At 59.2% G+C, this 17,842-nt stretch overlaps 1 protein-coding gene across 3 annotated transcripts in view; it reads right to left on the bottom strand.

The window, feature by feature from the left end:
- Positions 1 to 1,119: 1,119 nt before the first annotated feature.
- Chst11 (carbohydrate sulfotransferase 11) overlaps positions 1,120 to 17,842 on the bottom strand; it is a 138,413-nt gene continuing 121,690 nt past the window's right edge. For all 3 annotated transcript variants that reach the window (XM_063255479.1, XM_063255480.1, XM_063255481.1), the window contains one exon: positions 1,120 to 2,298. In XM_063255479.1, the coding sequence (XP_063111549.1) occupies positions 1,444 to 2,298 (855 nt within the window). In that variant the 3' untranslated portion in view covers positions 1,120 to 1,443. The remainder of the gene's footprint in view (positions 2,299 to 17,842) is intronic.

The following is a 17,842-nucleotide window of genomic DNA, read 5'->3' as shown; positions in this document are numbered from 1 at the left end:
ACTGACTGTATCAAAACAAAAAACAAAACTCACCCACGCTACCTGCTCACCCCATTATCAGAGCTGTAATCAAGATGATGATTTATTATTACAGTGTCTGCTGCAGGCACATTCACTGACCTGTCCAGGGAGGGGCGCTGGCTCCCCAAGAAGCCTGGGAAGTCACAAGAACCAGGCGGGCTTAGGTGTCCATGGGCAAGGAGCAGCACAGGTCAATGTCCAGCCCCCGGGCAGGGAGTGAGGTGAGGGGGACACAAGCCGTGCCCACTGTCCCCGCTGCCCGCGGGCAGGGGCTGAGCCTGACCTCTACTGCGACCCCGCCCAGGTGGGGTCACAGACGCTGCACTGGTGACGGTGCTCGGTGATGCCCCCTTCCGGCCAGTGTCACAAATGGGTCACAGTGTGCGCCCACACTTGGCCTGCTGAGCGCATGCTGGGGCAGAGGCAGCCGCTACCAAGGGGCTGCCCAGGCTCAGGGCTGCCTCTTGTGTCTTGGGTCCCTCCCAAGGGAAGCAGCCCCACCCCAGTGCGTGGCTTTCACCCCTGCGCCACAGAGAATGCAGGGGCACGGCGGGCACGGGGTCTGAGGGCTGCTCAAGACAAGCGCACAGCCCCGGGGATGCCGGCAGCTGTCAGGGTTTGCTCACTGCTGAGCTCCAGTCAACCTCCAGGACCAAGACCACCAGGCTGCTCCGGGCCTGGGATATAGCAGGTGCTCAGTAAACACCCAGAGCTGTAAAGCAACAGACCACCAGTTAAAAATTCCCTTAAAAAGGCCGGTGCCACCCTACTGCTAATCCTGCTGAAAAGTCTGCTACACTCCGCTCTCTGTGGGGTTAAACAGACAAATCCCGTGTCTTTCGTGCAAGGATTGTTCCGCTGACTGAAAGTGACCTGGAGTTTGTCCCCATGAAGACGCCCCTCTCTAAGCGCAAGGGCAGCCCGTTTCCTCCCAGCAGCATCCCCAGCAAGGCGGCATCGCACCAGTCACCAGGACTGCGCCCGCTGAGGCCAGGAGAACACACCGGGCCAGGCCGGGGCAGCTGGGGCGAAGCGGGAACCTTCCGGAAGGGCGTCAGCGTGCTGCTTCCACAGAAACCAATCTATGCAGAGACCGCGTTTAAATAACTATAAATAACATTAGACTTTATGGAATGCACACTTGGTGGGCTTCACCGGAACACGAGGAAAGCGCCCGCGACGCGCTCCTGCCTCTAACCCCGACAAGGACGCCTCTGCGCCCCGTGCCCCTCCGGGACAGCCGCCCTTCCCTGCGAAGGATTTTTTTTTTAAATAATCTCACCATGCTGCTCGCAGCATCTCCCCCCACAAAGAAATATTAATTTACAAAATAACCCAATATCCATAGACTTCTTTTGACAAATAAAAAATCTTAAATTAAAAAGGAACGGTCCTCTCCCTCGCCCGCCCGCCCGCCCGCCCTCACTGCAGTTTCAGGTAGCTCGGCACTGAGTAGTTGAACATCAAAAAGTCCAGTTTGTAGACCTCGTAGAGCTGCGTCTGGTGCTCGGAGCTGATGTTCTGGAAGAACTCCGTGGTCATTTCGTCAGTAGTTCGCGTGGACTTGGCGTAGGTGGGGAACTTCAGGTGGCTGCCCACGCCCGCCAGCTGCAGGACGTAATTGGAGTCCTCCTCCAGGGTCTCGTACTTGCCCACGAGGTCGTAGCGGATGTGGCACGGGTGGCACAGGGAGTAGACGGTCTGCCAGTGCTCGTTGAAGGGCTCCTCGCGCTGCGTGTGCGGGTCGATGAGGTAGGCCACGAACTCCTCGAACTTGACGTCGTCGCCCCTGCGCAGCGCCTCCTGGGTGGCATTCTTGCGCTGGCGCCGGATGATCTTGGTGCCGTAGCGCTTGTGGAAGGACGTGTTGTACTTCTGCGTGAACTTGTTGCGGTAGGCGGACACCAGCCTCTCGAAGGGCTCGCGCACGAACAGGAACTTCAGGTAGCTCTTCAGGCGGTGGTTGATCTCGGGGATGCTGTACTGGTTGAGCGTCTTCAGGTTGGCCGGCACGTGCGCCTCGCTGGCCGGGATCTCCATGGGGTCGCTGTACTTGCCGCGCCCGGTCAGCACCATCATGAGCCGCTTCCAGTTGGTGCACGCCACCTTGGGCACGTAGCAGTAGATGAGCTCGTGGTCCTCGTCCACCACCAGGTGCTTCAGGTCGCTGGGCGTCAGCACCCGCCGCTTGCGGCTGGTCACGCTGTTGGCCCGGCACGTGTCGGTCACCTGGTCCCGCCGCATCTGATGCAGGACGGCGGTGTTGGAGAGCTCGAGCTGCAGGGGGGACACAGAGAGGTGAGGGTCAGTGGTCAGCGTGCTTCTGGACATCAGCACATGAGCCCACGGAGGACCGTGGACCCCAGCTGCACACAGGTGTGCACAAGGCCCTGTCTGCCACACACACACACACACACACACACACACATACACACACACACGAGGACAGGCGACTGATCCGTTCTCCCTCCAGGCCAGCCGTCCATACCCGTCCTCCCGCTTCCCCTGGACACTCTGCCCTGCTCTGCTGCCGCCTTGGTCTCCGGGCCCCAGGGATGTGAGCCCTGCAGCAGTGCTGAGCCTTGCTGTCCTCTTAGGGCTCACCCTCCTGCAGTGTGAGTCTTCTAACAGGACAGGGATTGAGGTTACCTGGGGTTAAAGTCACGGGGAACCTAGAGGTGCCGGGCCGAGCCGTCCTGGGTTCCTTCCCACCCAACCACAGCCCCGCCCAGCACGGCACTCAGCAGCGGACTCACCCCTGGGTGGGCTCCTGGCTGAAGGTGCGGTTAGGCAGGGGCCGGGTGGAGGTGGCCCTAAGGACAGAGCTCTCACTGCCTGCCTTCTCTGTCTGCTGGCTCCCCCGGGTCAGCCCGAACCCTCCACCAGCCCCTCCAACTGTACATTTCTGCCTCGGAATCGTAAACCATGGACTGCGTCCTCTGAAGCCACGAGCCAAGCAAACCCTCTAACCCGTGGGCACCGGGCATTTCGGTGGCAGCAGGAGGGCTGGCCACCACCTGAGTCTTCTGCCTCCTCGTGGTCTGGTAACACCACTTTCCAGCCTTGTGTCTTCTTCGTAACGCAAGGGCCCTCCTGGGAAACCAGAGATCTCCCCTTTGCTTTCCCTGGGTGGGGCCACCTGGGATCCCCCCCTCTTCACCTCTTCAGGTCCAAGGCGACAGCCCTCTGGCCTTGTCACTGGGCAGGGCTGTGCCTTCCCTGGTCACCACCACCCACCATGCTTTACAACTCTGCCTTCTTAACTCCAGGGCCCACCAGTCCATAGGGACGCATGACCCTGTCCACAGGCCAGACTCTGGGTGGCCTTGGGGTGCAAGAGGGTCCGTGAACCCTCCAGGTGCCAGGCGAGCGTGGAAGCAAGGATCTGGCCCTGGGCCCAGTCTGTAGCATTCAGAGAGGAGCTCCCCGGGGCCCACAGGACACCAGGACCCACAGGACACCGGGACCCTGCGCCTGGCATCAGAGCTCCGTGCTGACAGCAGGCGGGGTGACCCAAGTGCTGCTCTGCAGGGCACCCTCGTGTCTGAGGTCCCCACAGTCGTTTACCCTCGACTGTCACTCGGATGGTTTCACAGCAACAGAGCAGCAGTGCATGCCAAGGTCTCTGTGGGGACAGGAAGCGACTCTCTTGAGCCTCACAGGGCTGCCAGCCATGGAGGAGCTGCTGGTCCCCCCACACCTGCACCCCACTTTGCAGCTCGACACAGAGATGCAGCAGGGCTTTCTCCAGCCCCTCGGCGCAGACTGTCTGGCTCGTGGCAGCAGGCGGAGGCAGTGATGACCGAGGTCTGGAGCCCAGGGTGACACCTGCGTCCCGCCCCTTCCTCCTGCTGTGCTGCCCAAGCAGGTGAGCTGTGGGGAAGCCCCGTCTCCCACTGAGTGCCAGCCAGCCAGGGACCTCGGGCCGGGCTCGATCTGAGGTGAGAGCGCCCCGCTGTCCACCCACAGAGCCTGGCCACACAGCGCCTTGTAGCTGCTTCACGCCCCCCAAGCTTTGGGGCAGTTTGTCCCCCAGAAGTTGAGAGGAGGCTGGTGAGGGCGGGCGATGCTGGTGCCATCAGACCGGGTCCAGATGAGCCTGGGAGACTGCACGGGCCGAGCGTCTCTACCCCAAAATGCTCCAAAATTTGAGAAGTTTCTGAGTGGTGATCCCACAGGTGGAAAAACTCCACACCTGACCTCAGGTAACGGGTTACAGTCAACCCATGGACTGGAAATATCGTATCAAACACCCCTGGGACGGTGTGCACGGGAAACCTAAATGATTTCTGTGATTAGATCTGAGCTCTGCCCCCAAGGTGGCTCACGGCGTGCACGAAAATATTCCAAAACCCCAAATCCAAACACCTCGGGACCTAGGCCTCGCAGACCAGGAAAATCCACCTTTGTATCTGAAGGTGCTGCGTGGTACAAGCGGCTGGCTTGGGAGAGCTTCACAAACAGAATGATCGGCGAGTCAGTGACGGGGTCACCGCGGGGTGATGCTCCTGTCCACGCGCTTGTCCTCTCGGGGGGCACATCAGGGGCTGGTGTCTGGGAGACCTGGGTGCAGGTCCGGGTCTCATGTGCCAACGGTGCACAGCCAGCGACCTCTCACCCCGCTGGAGACAGAGTGGCTGATTGTCTGGCTTAGGCCCATACAACACTGGGCACCCTACGGCTGGCACAGGGGCTGGGTGGGGGTTGTGCACGCTGACCCGGGTTCCACAGGGGCCCCTGCCAGGGGCAGTGCTTGGTCCTGGGATGAGGTCATGCCACAGAGGCCCAGTGCCAGGTGGCTGGGGTGCCCACTGTAGCAGTGCCCCGGTTAGCTCTCTAAAGACCTGGCAGGGGAGCCGCCAAGCCCCGTTCTGACCTGTGCAATGACCGTCTGGAGGACAATGCCCACCGCGGGCAGCGTGCCAGGCTGAATGCTCGGTATCAATGGACTTACGATCCGCAGCCCTGCCTGGTGCAGCACAAAACTCCCTTCTGAGAGCCATGAGAATGGCCCCACAGGTTTGGGGTGCCTCCCGGAGACTCCTCCCAGCCCGTGTGAGCTGGTCTGAGCAGCCACCCCACTCCGTGCCCACAGGAAGTACGCAGGCCTCGAAGGCAGGGTTTCCATGACAGCAGTTGGGACCCGCCGCAGCTCACACTTTCATGCCGCACTGGCAGGTGTCAGTACCATGAAGCAAAGGCGTCACCTTCCAGAGCCAGAGCAACAGGGCTTTCAACACGGCAGCACCCAGTAGCTGCTCAACAAACCTGTCGGCGGCGGAGCAGATGAGCCCCTGACATCCGGAAGGCAACTCGGGTGGAAGTAGGAGGGCGCCTCCTAGTGGCGCTCCAGAGACCTCCCGGAGGCCCGCAGGTATCACAAGCTCTGGGGCAGGAGCCACGTGTGCCCTGAACCTCAGGTTCCCCCAGGGCCCCGGAGGGAAGACAGTCACCAGGCCACAGGGATGCAACTGCCAACAGGAACCCGCGCCCCCAAGCACTGGGGCAACCCGGGGAAGGACGCATGCTGCCAGCTCCACGATTCCACCGGCGGCCACTGAATTCCGTTAATATTTCATGCAGGAAAGCTGACCTGTGGAAGCCCGACTGCACAGCACCGGGCTGGTCACCTGAGGCAGGTGTCCAGGGCGGCTTAGGTCTCTAAGCAACGTCGATGAAAGAGAAGGGGAGACGGGTGGCTGGGAACCGGGGCCTGCCCGTTTGGAGCAGCCATCTGAGGCGCCCGGGAGGGCCCCGGAGCCGGGAACCCCCTCCCTGAGCAGAGGAGCCGGGGCTTCTCCGTTTCCTTTTCCTCACAGGGCCTGTCAGCGGGAGACTCTCTGCTGGCCACCTGAGTCCCCAGGGAGCCATGTGACAGCTGACACACGCCAGGCTGCACAGGCAGGAGACACACCAAGGCTGCGTCATCCCCCCTCCACTCGCAGACGCAGAGAAAGCCCGGGGGCTTGGAAGTTGGGGTCCGGTTTCTGTCCCTCCTTTCTGTGCTCTTCCATGGCAGTTTAGGGGCTGATGGTGCACCTGCTGGTGCTGGCCCTGAACTGGTGATCTTCCTGCCTCAGCCTCCAGAGTCGCTGGGATTACGGGTGTGTGCCACAGCGCCCAGTCCAAGTGCACGTTTTTTTTTTTTACTTTTTATTTTTTTTATTTTTAACTTTTTATCCATACCAGGGATCGAACTCACGACTGCCTGCTTGCAAGGTAGGTGCTTATGCCGCTGAGCTAAATCCCCAGTCCCCTAAGTGCACGGTTTTAAAAAGACATACTTCGTTTCATTTGTGAATAATTTCAAACTAGTGTTGACTGAGTAATTAAAAACAAAGCTACTCACACAAAGACAAGACCAAATCGGATGCAGACTTTCAGATGGTGAAGTTATCTTCTGAAACCAAAGCCCTGCTTGGCCTGCGTGGTGTCACCAACGGCTCGGGGCACTGAAGCCCCGCACCTGGGCAGTGGAAGGACTCGGCGACCCACGTGGCCCTCACTGGTGCCACCTGGAAACCTGGACCAGCACCCATCTGGCCTCCGACCTGCGTGCTCAGCCCTGCACGCGTCCCCTCTGCAGTGAGATGGGACTGCACCCGGCAGCCCTCGGTTTGGGGGGAGCAGCAGACCTGACACCCCCAGATGGGCTCACTCCAGGGCCTCTGGTCACTGCTGCAGGCTCCTGGGCCGCTTCCTATAGAGCCTGGGCCTGCACAAACAGCCTAACTTACACTTACTCTGCTGCCAAGGACAGCACAGTCTAACGTCCTGAGGTTCACAATCCTACTCTGGGACTCGGGGTGCAGGATTCAACCCGGAATGCCAGCACACACCACCAAGGCTGCCGGGCGGGACCACACGCCGAGAACCACAGCCCTGCACTGCGGGAAATGACTGTGATCTCCTCCATCCACTCCACAGCTCCCTAATTACAGAACACAGGACGGCCGCCATCTGCCAGGGCAGCTCCACACCCTCGCCCGCCTCATCTGCCAGCGGGAAGGTCAAGGCCCAGGGGCCGAGTCCTACATCCTCGTGTGTGCATTTTTAAAGGGCATATAATTAGTTCTCAGGACCAAATTTAGGCAGCATTTGAAAAAGTCTTCAAAATCTTACTAAGTTGCATCTTAAATGGGAGCACTGCTCCCCTGAGAATGCAGACAGGGCGGGGGGACGACAGGACATTTGCCTGCCCAGGGGGACGGGGAGCTGGACACTTCCTGGCCAGGGCTGTCACCTTCTGCTCTGACAACTGTCGCTGGCCCAGCTTCAGCCTCTCCACTGGGGAGTCGGACTGTAAACCCCCAGCATTTCCACCGCCCTGCGCGGAGCTGCTTCCCGACTTCCCCTCCCCTCCCTCTCTCCCTCCCTTTCTTAAATTTTTTTTTTTTTTTTTTTTTTTTGTCTTTTTTGAGGCGGGGTCTCTCTATACAGCTCAAGCTGGCCTTGAGCTCACTTTGTAGCCCAGGCTGGTCTTGAACTCGCAATGATCCTCCTGCCTCAGCCGCCTGGGTGCTGGGATGACAGGCGTGCACCCCCATGCCCGGCTCTGCCTCCCTTTTTTGGTGGTCCTGGGGCTTGGGCCCAGGGCCTGCACACTAGGACTGCGCTCCCAGGCTGTGCCAAGCATTTGGAGCTTGGGTCTTGCCAAGTTGCCCAGGCTGAGCCTGAACTTGCAATCTGCCTGCCTCAGTACCCGATTCCAAAACCCTCATGAAAAGGGCTGAAGACCCTTTGAAAAGTGGGGAGACCCTTCCTTGCTGGGTCACAAGGCCCAGCGGAAGCAGACATTTCTACTGGGCTGCTTCTGGGGGACTCTGTCCATAGAGCTTCTGGTCCTCCTCACCCCTCCATCATGTGGGTATCATTAAAACTCCCACTTGACAGATGAGGAAACTGAGGCACTGGGGGACTAAGTCACTTGCTGAAGACCACGGAGCTAGGAACTGGGGCCAGGGTGTGGATCTGGCCAGCAGTACCCCAAGACACCGCCCAGGGTAGCCTCCTTGGGTCTGCAGACCCCAGAAGGTCTCATCTCCAAGGGAGCCTGGGTCCCCCCTACCCCAAACCTGATGTCACTGCTCTGGCTGTGGCCAGTCAACCACCAGGGTGGGGGTGGGGGGAGCTGGCTTCACAGTGGAGGCCAGCACTGGGCAGGAGCCTGCCTGTGACCCTGGGTCATGCTGGGGCCACTCTCCAGCTGCCCTTCCCTCCCTTACTCGACAGCAGGGACAGTGGGGGGTACCCAGACCAGCCACACTGCTCAGCTAAGTCTCTGCATGCAACTGTAGACAAAGCAGACGGCCCAGCTGGGCTCAATGGGGACCACAACAGGGGACCCAGCCATCCTCGCCCCTCCCGGCAGCTGACCATGCCTGCCTCACTTTACCCTCCGGGATGCTAACTCTGAGAGGGAAGGGGTTTTGGGGGTGCAAGGGCCCCAGCCTTGAGCCCCTTCAGGTGAGGCACTGGTCTGCCCGGAGCTCGCCCCAACCCCAGCACCAGCTCCTCACACTCCTTGGCTCACACAGTGGATGCCCAGAGCGCCGTCCAAGGATGGGACAACGGAAGCAGGAAGGCACGGTGGGGACAGGGTCTCCTCCGGGTCACAGGAAGGCTGCGTGGCCTTCTGCTGCCCGCACCTGCAGCCCCGCCCGTCTTCCCACATTGGGTCCTGGCCCTCAGCCTGCAGTGGTAATGTAGGAGCCAGCTGGGCCCAGAGGTGGAGGACGTGACGGGCAGTAAGTAGAGCCCTCAGCCCAGGTGACCACAGCAGCCTGAGCCAGGGGAGATGCCGTACGTCCCACAGTCCATGGGGCCGGAAACCGGAGGGCAAGGATGCTCAGGGCCACCCGGGGGGCCAGTGGGCCTGCCGGGGCTCCCTTCCAGGCCAGCTGCAGATGGGGGTCCATTCGCATCTCAGGATCGAGGCCGGGGCTTCCAGAGGCCAGGCGGGCGCAGGGGTAGAGGAGCGGGGCTGCCGCCAAGCCAGGCTGCGTCCCATGAATGTGGCCAGAACCAGGACAATGGCCAGGAGAGGCCTGCTGCTGGGGGCGGGCTTCCCGGGAAGGGGGGCTGCGCACCTGCCACACCCCCCCGCGGGGTTTAGAAGTCCCTGCTGGCAGAGCCCTTTGGTCCCTGCAGACCTCGCCACCCTCCCGCCCACCACCCCAGGGCCCAGCAGAGGGGCAGGAAGGGATGGGACAGGACGTGAGCTCCTTAGGCGGTGGAAGCAGGAGCTGGGAGGTCAGCAGGGTTGTTTTTTAAAGGACAGGGGCCCTGCTGGGCCTGGTGGAAGAAATGAATCATTTCTACAGAAAATCATCATCCTCCTGGATCCCATGCAATTCCTGCTGCTTGGACCTGGGATTGCCCAAGGCGGAAACAAAGGCTTTCCCTGCCCAGGCAGCTGGGGGTTTGCAGAACTGAGCTGGCTCGGACGCAGCCTAAGAGCAGCTGGCCACATGCCCCTTCCAGCCTCAGTTTCCCCATCCATTGTGTGGGTTCAACAGGCTGCTGTGGAATGGGGCTGGACCGGTGCTGGATGCAGGTCTCAGGCTGGGGGTCACAGTGCATTGAGGGCCCCACACGCTGCAGAGCCGGGACTGGACCAGGGCGGACTCTGTGTCTTCCAGGACCCGGGGCCAGTGTGAGGCACCACAGGAAGGGGAGCCCCACACCCCACCGCCTTCTGGGTGCGGCAGAGCACAGCTGGGTTGCTCGTCTTTCTCTTCCTCTGCTTCCCTGGGCTGAGAGGCAGTGGGCTGGGGGCTCCAGGGTTCAGGCCTGTGGTGCCAATCACCACGGGCTCGGGACTGGCCATCCTGCTCGGCCCTGGTGTCCACCCCTGGGAGGGACGTGCAGTGCAGATCAGCCAGGGGCTCCTAATTCAGTAGCCTCAGCTTCCGCCCAGGACGCCCAGCTCCCAGCTATGAGAAGAGGAGGGACTAAGGTACTCCAGGGAGGACGGAGAAGCTGCCTGGCTCACAGGGGACGGGTGACATCTGTCGGCTGGAACCCACTGAAGACCATGCTGGTTCAGGTCCCCCAGAGGGCAGCTGACCTGCACTGCGGTGTTGGAGCCAACCCCAGAGACCGTGAGAGGCTCCCACATGTCTGGGGACACTGCGGGGGTGGCTGGGTTCACCAGCCACAGAGAGATAAAGGGCAGTCTGGCCCTTCCGGAGAAGTCAGCCATGAAAAATTATTCCAGGAACGACACGTCCAGAGGGATGACTCAGCTGGATGCGGGCAGCACAGGCTTGGAATTCCTGCACTCCGGGAGGCTGAGGCAGGAGGATTTTAAGTTCAAACACAGCCTGGCCAATTTAGGAAGACCTTGTTTCAAAAATGGGGCCTGGGGATATAGCTCATTGGAAAGGCCCTGGTTCAATTCCCAGCACCACCACTAAGGGGAGAGAAAAACAAAACAAAACAAAACAAAAAACTGATTCCATCACGACAGACAGAGTTGGGAAGAAGTAGAAAACGCAGGGTTTTGGAGCAGGAGGACCCGGGTGGAGGTCTGGATTGAGCTCCCTTCAGCAGCAGGTTCACCTAGACCCCCGGCCCAGGCCTCAGAGCCTCGGTTTCCCCTGGATGCTCAGGAACGAGGCTGGACAGCCGGGCAGGTGCTGTGTTTTGTTCCTGGTGTCACCGGTCACTGGCCGGCGCCTGTGACTGTCCCCATCAGCGCCTGTCAGCTGCCCCCGTGGTGATCCCTTCACCGTCATTTGACCAAGAAGCTGCTGGAAAGGAAGTTCCGTCTCTAGGCTGTGATCATGTCGCAGTGACACTTGGCACAGGATGAGCTGTTTGAAAGGCAGTCGATACCATAATCAATAACAACACAGCAAGCCCAGGGCCACCTGGTGCCAGGCATGTGCTGAGTGCTGTCGCTGGGTCCCTCTCAGTGGGAGTCGGTCACTAGTCCACCCCGAGTGCCTTTACCGAGATGCCTGGGACCAGAGCCTTCCGGACACCAGCAGAGATCTCGGGTGGGACACAGCAGAGCACCTTAAACACACCTGCCTGAGGGACCTTTGCCACTGGTAACCATTTTTGTGCAGGAAACAAAGTTTCCCAGTGTAGTTTCCCACTGCAGCATCACACCAGTGCCCCAAAAGTTGTTACATTCCGGATTCCGGCAAGGGATGCTCAGTGCGTATTATCCCCATTTTACAGATCAGGAAACCAAGGCACACAGTCATCCAACAGGAACAGCAAGGACGGGATCTGAGCCAGGCATTCGCACTCTGGAAACCACCTTCTTGCTCAGAGCTCTGCCTCACACACAATCTTCCCAGACACTAAATCAACCCGCCCACGGGGTCTGGGAAACGGCGGTCGGGGTGTCTGTATTCTAGGGCTCCTGGGGCTTCCGACTGGGTTTACACAATCATCTTTTTGTTCATTTTATGCTTCTATTTTTATCCTTAGCTGTTTCCCCCCGAGTATGTGACTGCTGTACCAGGCTTCAGCTGTGAGAATCAAACACTGACTTCTAATCTCTTTGTGAACTCACGGGTAGTGTCTGAAGAGAGCCAGTGTTTCCCATGTTAAAAAAAAAAAAAGCCTAACCTGGCATTTGGGGAGCCCAGGCCCGAATTCCAGGGGGAGGGGGAGCACAGGTATTGGGTGGCTTGGAGGAGCTGTGGGCACAGCTGGGAGCCCACAGGCTGGGGCGTCCTTAGCCCTGGGGGACCAGCGAGACCGGAGAGTGCCCTGGAGGCATCCGGCCCGGTGACTCAGCAAGCTGACTGTGCCGTCTCTTGGTCCCTGCCAGGAAGCCTCTACTGCTACTGTCACGACTAAGACGCTGTGCCCAAATCGCTGAGACCCAAGTGGAAGGGAACGAAGGCCTCCAGTGATTCTGCTTCTATCACAGGGGAAACCGAGGCCCAGGAGGACAGCGAGAGCCAGGGGCCACCAATCGAGCTCCCCTGTGCCCCGAAAGACGCTTCGTGACCAAGTCTCAGATTCTCCAGCTTCTCAGAGACCCAAGCAGCAGGACAGCCGTGGGCCCGGGGGAGACACAGCCACGCTGGGCTCCGCACGGCTCCTGTAGCCACGCTCAGAGCTAAAGGAAGGGGCGGGATTTCCCCCGCTCACCTAACCCTCTGCAGCCACAGCACTGTCCTGCTGGACACAAGCAATGCCTGACACCGGGTAAGGGGCCACTTCACTCTCCAGGGGGACGCTACGCCTCCGAATCCCACTGTGTGTTCCACAGCAGCACACACCTCTCCACCCAGACTCGCTGTGTTTCACAGGCCCTGGGAACTGCAGGTGGCTGGAATTGTTAACAGGGGACTTGAACTCACTAAGCAGCCCAGGCCAGCCTCAAGGCAATCCTCCTGCCTCGGCCTCCCGCGTCTGGGACTGCAGGCGTGAGCCAGCAAGCCTGGCTCCAGGAGCCATCAGTGTCCCCAGCGCACTCTGAAGATGGGGGTCGTGTTGGAATGAGCTGAGAAAATGCAGCCTGGTCACTGACTGTGCTTACAGAGATGGCTAGACAGCCAGGGAGGCCGCGTCCCTAACCCCGACTAGGAAAGGCTGGACCTCAACCGGCCCAGGCTAAAGGAAGGACAGTGTTTAATCTCCTTCCGGTGAATTACCTCAGGTGCCCTGCGGAGCTGCGCTCAAGTTTCCAAGTAGACATCGGTTCCTTTGGAGAACAGATAAGACTTCCTGATTAGAAACAACGAATATTCATTGGCACACCTCTGGGAGACCCTTGACAAAGCCAATTTCTTTCCTTAAGATTAAACAAACCTTCAGCTGTGTCTCCAATGCTAATTTGCTCAACAGAAAGGCTTTCCTGGGGCTGGGCAGCTGGGTACCCACGAGAGAGCAGGAGACAGGGCCGGACTCAGGCAGAAGGGCAGGACACTGCCACCCAGTGTGGAAGATCTGTGGACAGGGGACAGGACGCCTACGCGGAGAAGACAGACGATGCTGGGGCAGGGGCCGGAGATGCCTGCTCGGCCGCAGGAAAGGAGAGGCCAGGGCTGATGGAAGGGCCCGGCGGAGGACAGCTGCTCAGCTCATGGTGCACAGGAAGCAGAGAGAAGGGAGGAGCCGAGGGACAGGAAGGCTCGGAGCGCAGGGGAGGGGCGTCCCGGTGCAGACCCTAAGAGACCTGAGCCTCGGACCGGCCCTCGGGAGGCTGGTACTGCGAGCTGGCCTGGCACAGGGCAGTGAGGTCACAGGCGTCACCCCCTGTGACAGGCGTCGTTCCTGGGCCCTGGGCAGTTTCTGAGAGAGAGTTTCTAAAAGAAGTGTGCACTCAGCTCCGGAACCCCGGGCTCAGGAGCTCCTCACCCAGGCTCCCCCCTCTTCCTGCTAACGTACGCAGCCCAGGGTTTTGTGTCACAGGAACAGAACTCGGCCTAATGTATCCAGCCAGGAGCGGAGACTCGGTGACACTGCTGTGGGGAGCTGCCCGACGCCAGGCTGAAACGGCACAGGACAGGAGAAGAGGGGATCGCTGCGCCCCCAGGAGAAGAGAGTTACACACCCTCCCCGTCGCGGGCGGGCGGTGGCCCTGCTGGCAATCTCCTCATTTTGATTTTTTTTTTTTTTATCGGTACTGGGTATCGAACTCACAACTGCATGCCCACAAGGCAGGTGCTTATGCCTTTGAGCTAAATCCCCAGCCCCCTCATTTTAATTTTTACTGTTTCCCACTCAGCTAGGAAGACACATAAGACACCTAAACATCAGAATGCCCCAGAAAAACCACACACACACACACACACACACACACACTCACACACGAGTATGCATGTACACAGACATGGCTACACTTACACAGACGCAGATCCATCATGAGAACCAGCTTGTGAACCAGGGAAGCTGAGCACACGGGCAGCAAACTGGAGGACCAGGAGCCCCAAATCCAAGGGGAGCGGACAGCGGAGGCCCCGACTCAAGGACAGGGAGAACTGGCCCCTCCCGTACTCCTTGTGTGATTCGGTTCCACCTGAGGCCCTGAGAGCAGGGTCACACCACCCACCCTGGTGAGGTGGTCTCCCTGCTCTGATTCCAAAGCTTGCGTCCTACAAAAACCCCCAGACACACCCCGAAATAACATCGTGCCCACCAGCACCCGGGCACCTCCCAACCCAGCCCGGCTGCCACTGGAAATTAACCAGCAGGCCATGTGCTCGTTAAGAGGCTGGGAGGGGACCGAGAGCCCTCGTGCACACCTGGCGGATGTCCTAGACACAGCTGGAGGTGGCCTCGCTGACCCGCTCAGATCCCAGTTTGTGCCATGACAAAATAACTGGAAGCAATGCGTTGTTTCCCCTTGAGGGAGGTGGATAAACGCACGCTGGCCAGGCTGCCTAGGGCAGGAAACCAAGACGAACAGAGGGGTCCACAGGGCCGTGTGCTAACACACACAGCCCAGCGGAGCGGGCGGCCCCAGCTGTACCCAGGTACAGAAGTAAGGGGTGCAGGCCTGGGACGCAGGACCCAGTTCACCTAGCAAGACTGAGCGAGGTTTCTACCCCAGCACCAACCGGTTCAGCTCTGCAAACCCACAACGATCGGAAGAGGGGCTCCAGATGTCGTATCTGTTAATCCAGGGAGGTAAGGATGTTTATTCCACCGTTTCCTGAATCTTTAACAATTTCCTAAATATTTTCTATCTGAGAAAAATGAAAAAAAGTCGGGGTGGGCAGGCGCCAAACTGAAGCCACAAGAGCCTCGAGCTGTGGACCCAGATCCACTGGCTGAGCTCCGGCCAGCACACCCCGAGGGCTCTGGCTGCGACGCCCCTGGGTGGGACAAGTCATCTCCTGGGCTCCAGGGAAAGGAGGGTGTCGGGGAGCTGGGCCGCTTCTGGGCAGCAGACCTCACCCCGTTTTGGCAGAGAGCACTGTGGTCATAATGAGACCCTGCCTGAAGGAAAGCTAGAGCCGGGGTGGGCAATGGGACCCAGGAGGTGTCTGCTGGACCCTGGCTTCGAGCAGCCTGGCATCACCTCTATGTACACAGCCGGGACCAGGAAATGCTTCGGGCCGAGGCCACGCTGTCCACCATGGGCCCTGGCCCCACCCCCCATCCCAAAAGAAATTACATAAAAACACACTCAGAAATCCATGGGTAGTGCCCCGGCATCCTGTGATGCCCAGGCCCTGGGGCAGCTCCTGGCACAGAGGGAGGAGGGACCTGGCATCCGGAGGAAGTGGCTTGGCCAGCGTCCTGCTGTCCAGCAGCGGAATCTGGCCATGCTGGCACTCTCCTCAATCCCTGCTTGGCCAGCTCAGCCCTGGGGCTACTCGGGGACAACTTATTACCACGTCGCCGGAATGGGGCTCACCCACCGCAGTTCGGCAGCTAGCACACCACCCGACTGCTCACCCTGATGATGCCCCTTGCACTGCACTTTTAAATAACATCATGTCCTGGCATTCCCTGAACAAGGTGGGGGGACGGGAGGAGAGGCAGGAGAGGGAGGCCGTGGGCAGGAAAGGACGGAGCGAGCTTGTCCCAGAGTGCAGCTGGGGTGGGCTTCAAGGTTTCACCCCCCTCAACAGGCCAGGCGCCTCTAACCTCGGGCAGGTGCCCAGTGCACCCCAGCACCGAGGAAGGCAACAATCAGCACAGAGGCCGCAAACACACGTGGCTACTAGGGTGTCAGCTTGCTTGCTTGCCTGTTGACACAGGATCTTGCCATGTAGTTCAGGGTGACCTTGAACTCACGGCAACCCTCCTGCCTCAGCCTGCTCAGTGTTGGAATTATAGGCCTGCACTAAATCCCCAAACACTAAGAGCCTCCCTCTTTTCTCTAGAAAGCTTTGTGTCGTGTGTGTGTGTGTGTGTGTGTGTGTGTGTGTGTGTTGGCAGGGCTTGCCAGGCAAGTGTTCTCCCCTGGGCCACGCCCCTCCCTGAGCATCTTACCCACCAACATCACCTTCGGGCCCTGTGGGCTTTCCTTATGTGGCTGTGCTGAACTCCACTGCCACGCCCTGTGTGCTTATTACCTGACTCCACTTTTGTGATCAGACATCTCAGCGTCCCTGTGGAATGTCTTGGAGAATCCTCCGTGCCTCTCTGCACACATCTGATGACAAGCTTGAGAATTTTTAGGTTTGTAAATACACGTTTTAGGCTCAAGTTTCAGCACTAATTTGTTTCTGTCAAACCAGACCAGAGGAAGCAGCGTGAGTGCTGGGAAGGTTCTGGGTCATCATTTCCCCGGCCTGTGGTCCACAGAGGCCACGGCTCACGTTACCACTCACTAGGTCAGGGACTGGAGGTGATTCAGCTTCTACTTGCCTCAGTTTCTCCATCTCTAAAATGGGCAGAGCAGGGGCTGAGGGCCACTGTGAGGATTCGACAACACCCACGCACAGCACTTGAGGTCAAGGCCTGCCACTTTGTCTGCACCCATTTCCTGATGTCGAGCTGTTCACCTGCGGTCACAGTTTCCAGCGACCATCGAGGTCTGCACACCAAAAGTCAGACACCCTGGACTGGCGGTCGGTAGCTTCTCCACTCGTTAACTGTGAGCCGGCCTGGAGCTCTCAGAGCAAACACAGCCCTGACTTGAAACCATGCAAACTGCTGTGCCATCCAGGAACCAGGACGCCCACCTGAGGGCGCCAGAGAAATGACACACACACAGACGCCACCACAGGGTGGCCGCGGGCAGGTGGGAGCAGTCACCTCCCAGACAGAGGCGAAGGGCAGGAAGCACACGGCCCCTGCCCTGCGGCTCCCACTCACAGACCCAGGCTGCACCTGAGGGGTGCACAGGAAAGGCTGCTGCCGTCTCCGGAGTCTCAGGATGCAGCAGGAAGTTCCTCTCTGGGGGGCGGCATCCTGAGGGCTCAGCCCGTCCTCTGTCCTCTGAAAGGAACCGGGCTAAGCTGACCGAAACAGCGACCGTCCTACCTGGACTTCCTGAAGGTTTTCTGAACCTCACGCTGGGTTCAACACCCCGACCTGCTGCTTTCTGGCTACGACTACAAGTGAGTTCTTGAGCTCTTCAGCCTCAGTTTTCCCATCTGTCAGAAGGGGCCATGCCAGCCTCTGCTTACTGAGGTGGGTGCAAGGTGGAGACGGGAGTGAGCCCTTAGCCCCGGATGGCTGTGCCAGCCAGGACTTACTCACATTTACTTAGGGCCTCTGACATACAAGGAGCTTTTGAGAATTCAATCAACAATCACTGGCTTGATCACCACAGAGACAGCAGGTGTAAAGCATTTAGATGCTTAAGAAACAGCCCTGAAGGTGCCTGCTGGTGTCCTGTGTGCTTCCTGCTGACCATTGAAGCACTTCGAGAAGCTCAGGCCAGTTCCAAGCACTCTACTACCTGGCAGTGCCACAAAGGGAGGCATGAGCTGCAAGCCTGTGGCCTCCGCACAGGGGAGGACCTTGCGCCTTGGAAACTGGGATCTACACAAGTGTCAGACCCACAGAGACCTGCAGAGCAAAACTGAAGTATTTTAAAGTTTTCTTAAAAACAACAGGAACAGGATGGGCACGGGAGGGTGACGCAGGAGGTCACCGTGAGTTTGAGGCCACCCTGGGCTGTATGTGAGACTGTCTCAAACAATAAAAATGCAAAACACTGAAACGAAACAAAAACTAGCAACACTCCCAGGGCTCCGCCTGGCAGCTTTGTGGCATTTTAACATCGTGATATCTGCAAGCCTTGACTCGAGTCCTGAAGACCACCCAGGGAGACACACTCTCGCAGAACCCGTGTGCCCCGGCCACAGTCAAGGGTCCCGTTCTGGTGGCAGTGATCACCGACTCACCACCTGAGGTGGCAGAGACTGCAGGGTGGAGGCTTGGAGCT

Source organism: Cavia porcellus, unplaced genomic scaffold (genome assembly GCF_034190915.1).
Source record: "Cavia porcellus strain 051 isolate PalLab524CR breed Dunkin Hartley unplaced genomic scaffold, mCavPor4.1 scaffold_8, whole genome shotgun sequence".
In the NCBI taxonomy this organism is placed as follows: Eukaryota; Metazoa; Chordata; class Mammalia; order Rodentia; family Caviidae; genus Cavia; species Cavia porcellus.
The sequence above is the reverse complement of the archived record's forward strand: the minus strand, read 5'-3'. Positions and strand labels throughout refer to the sequence as shown.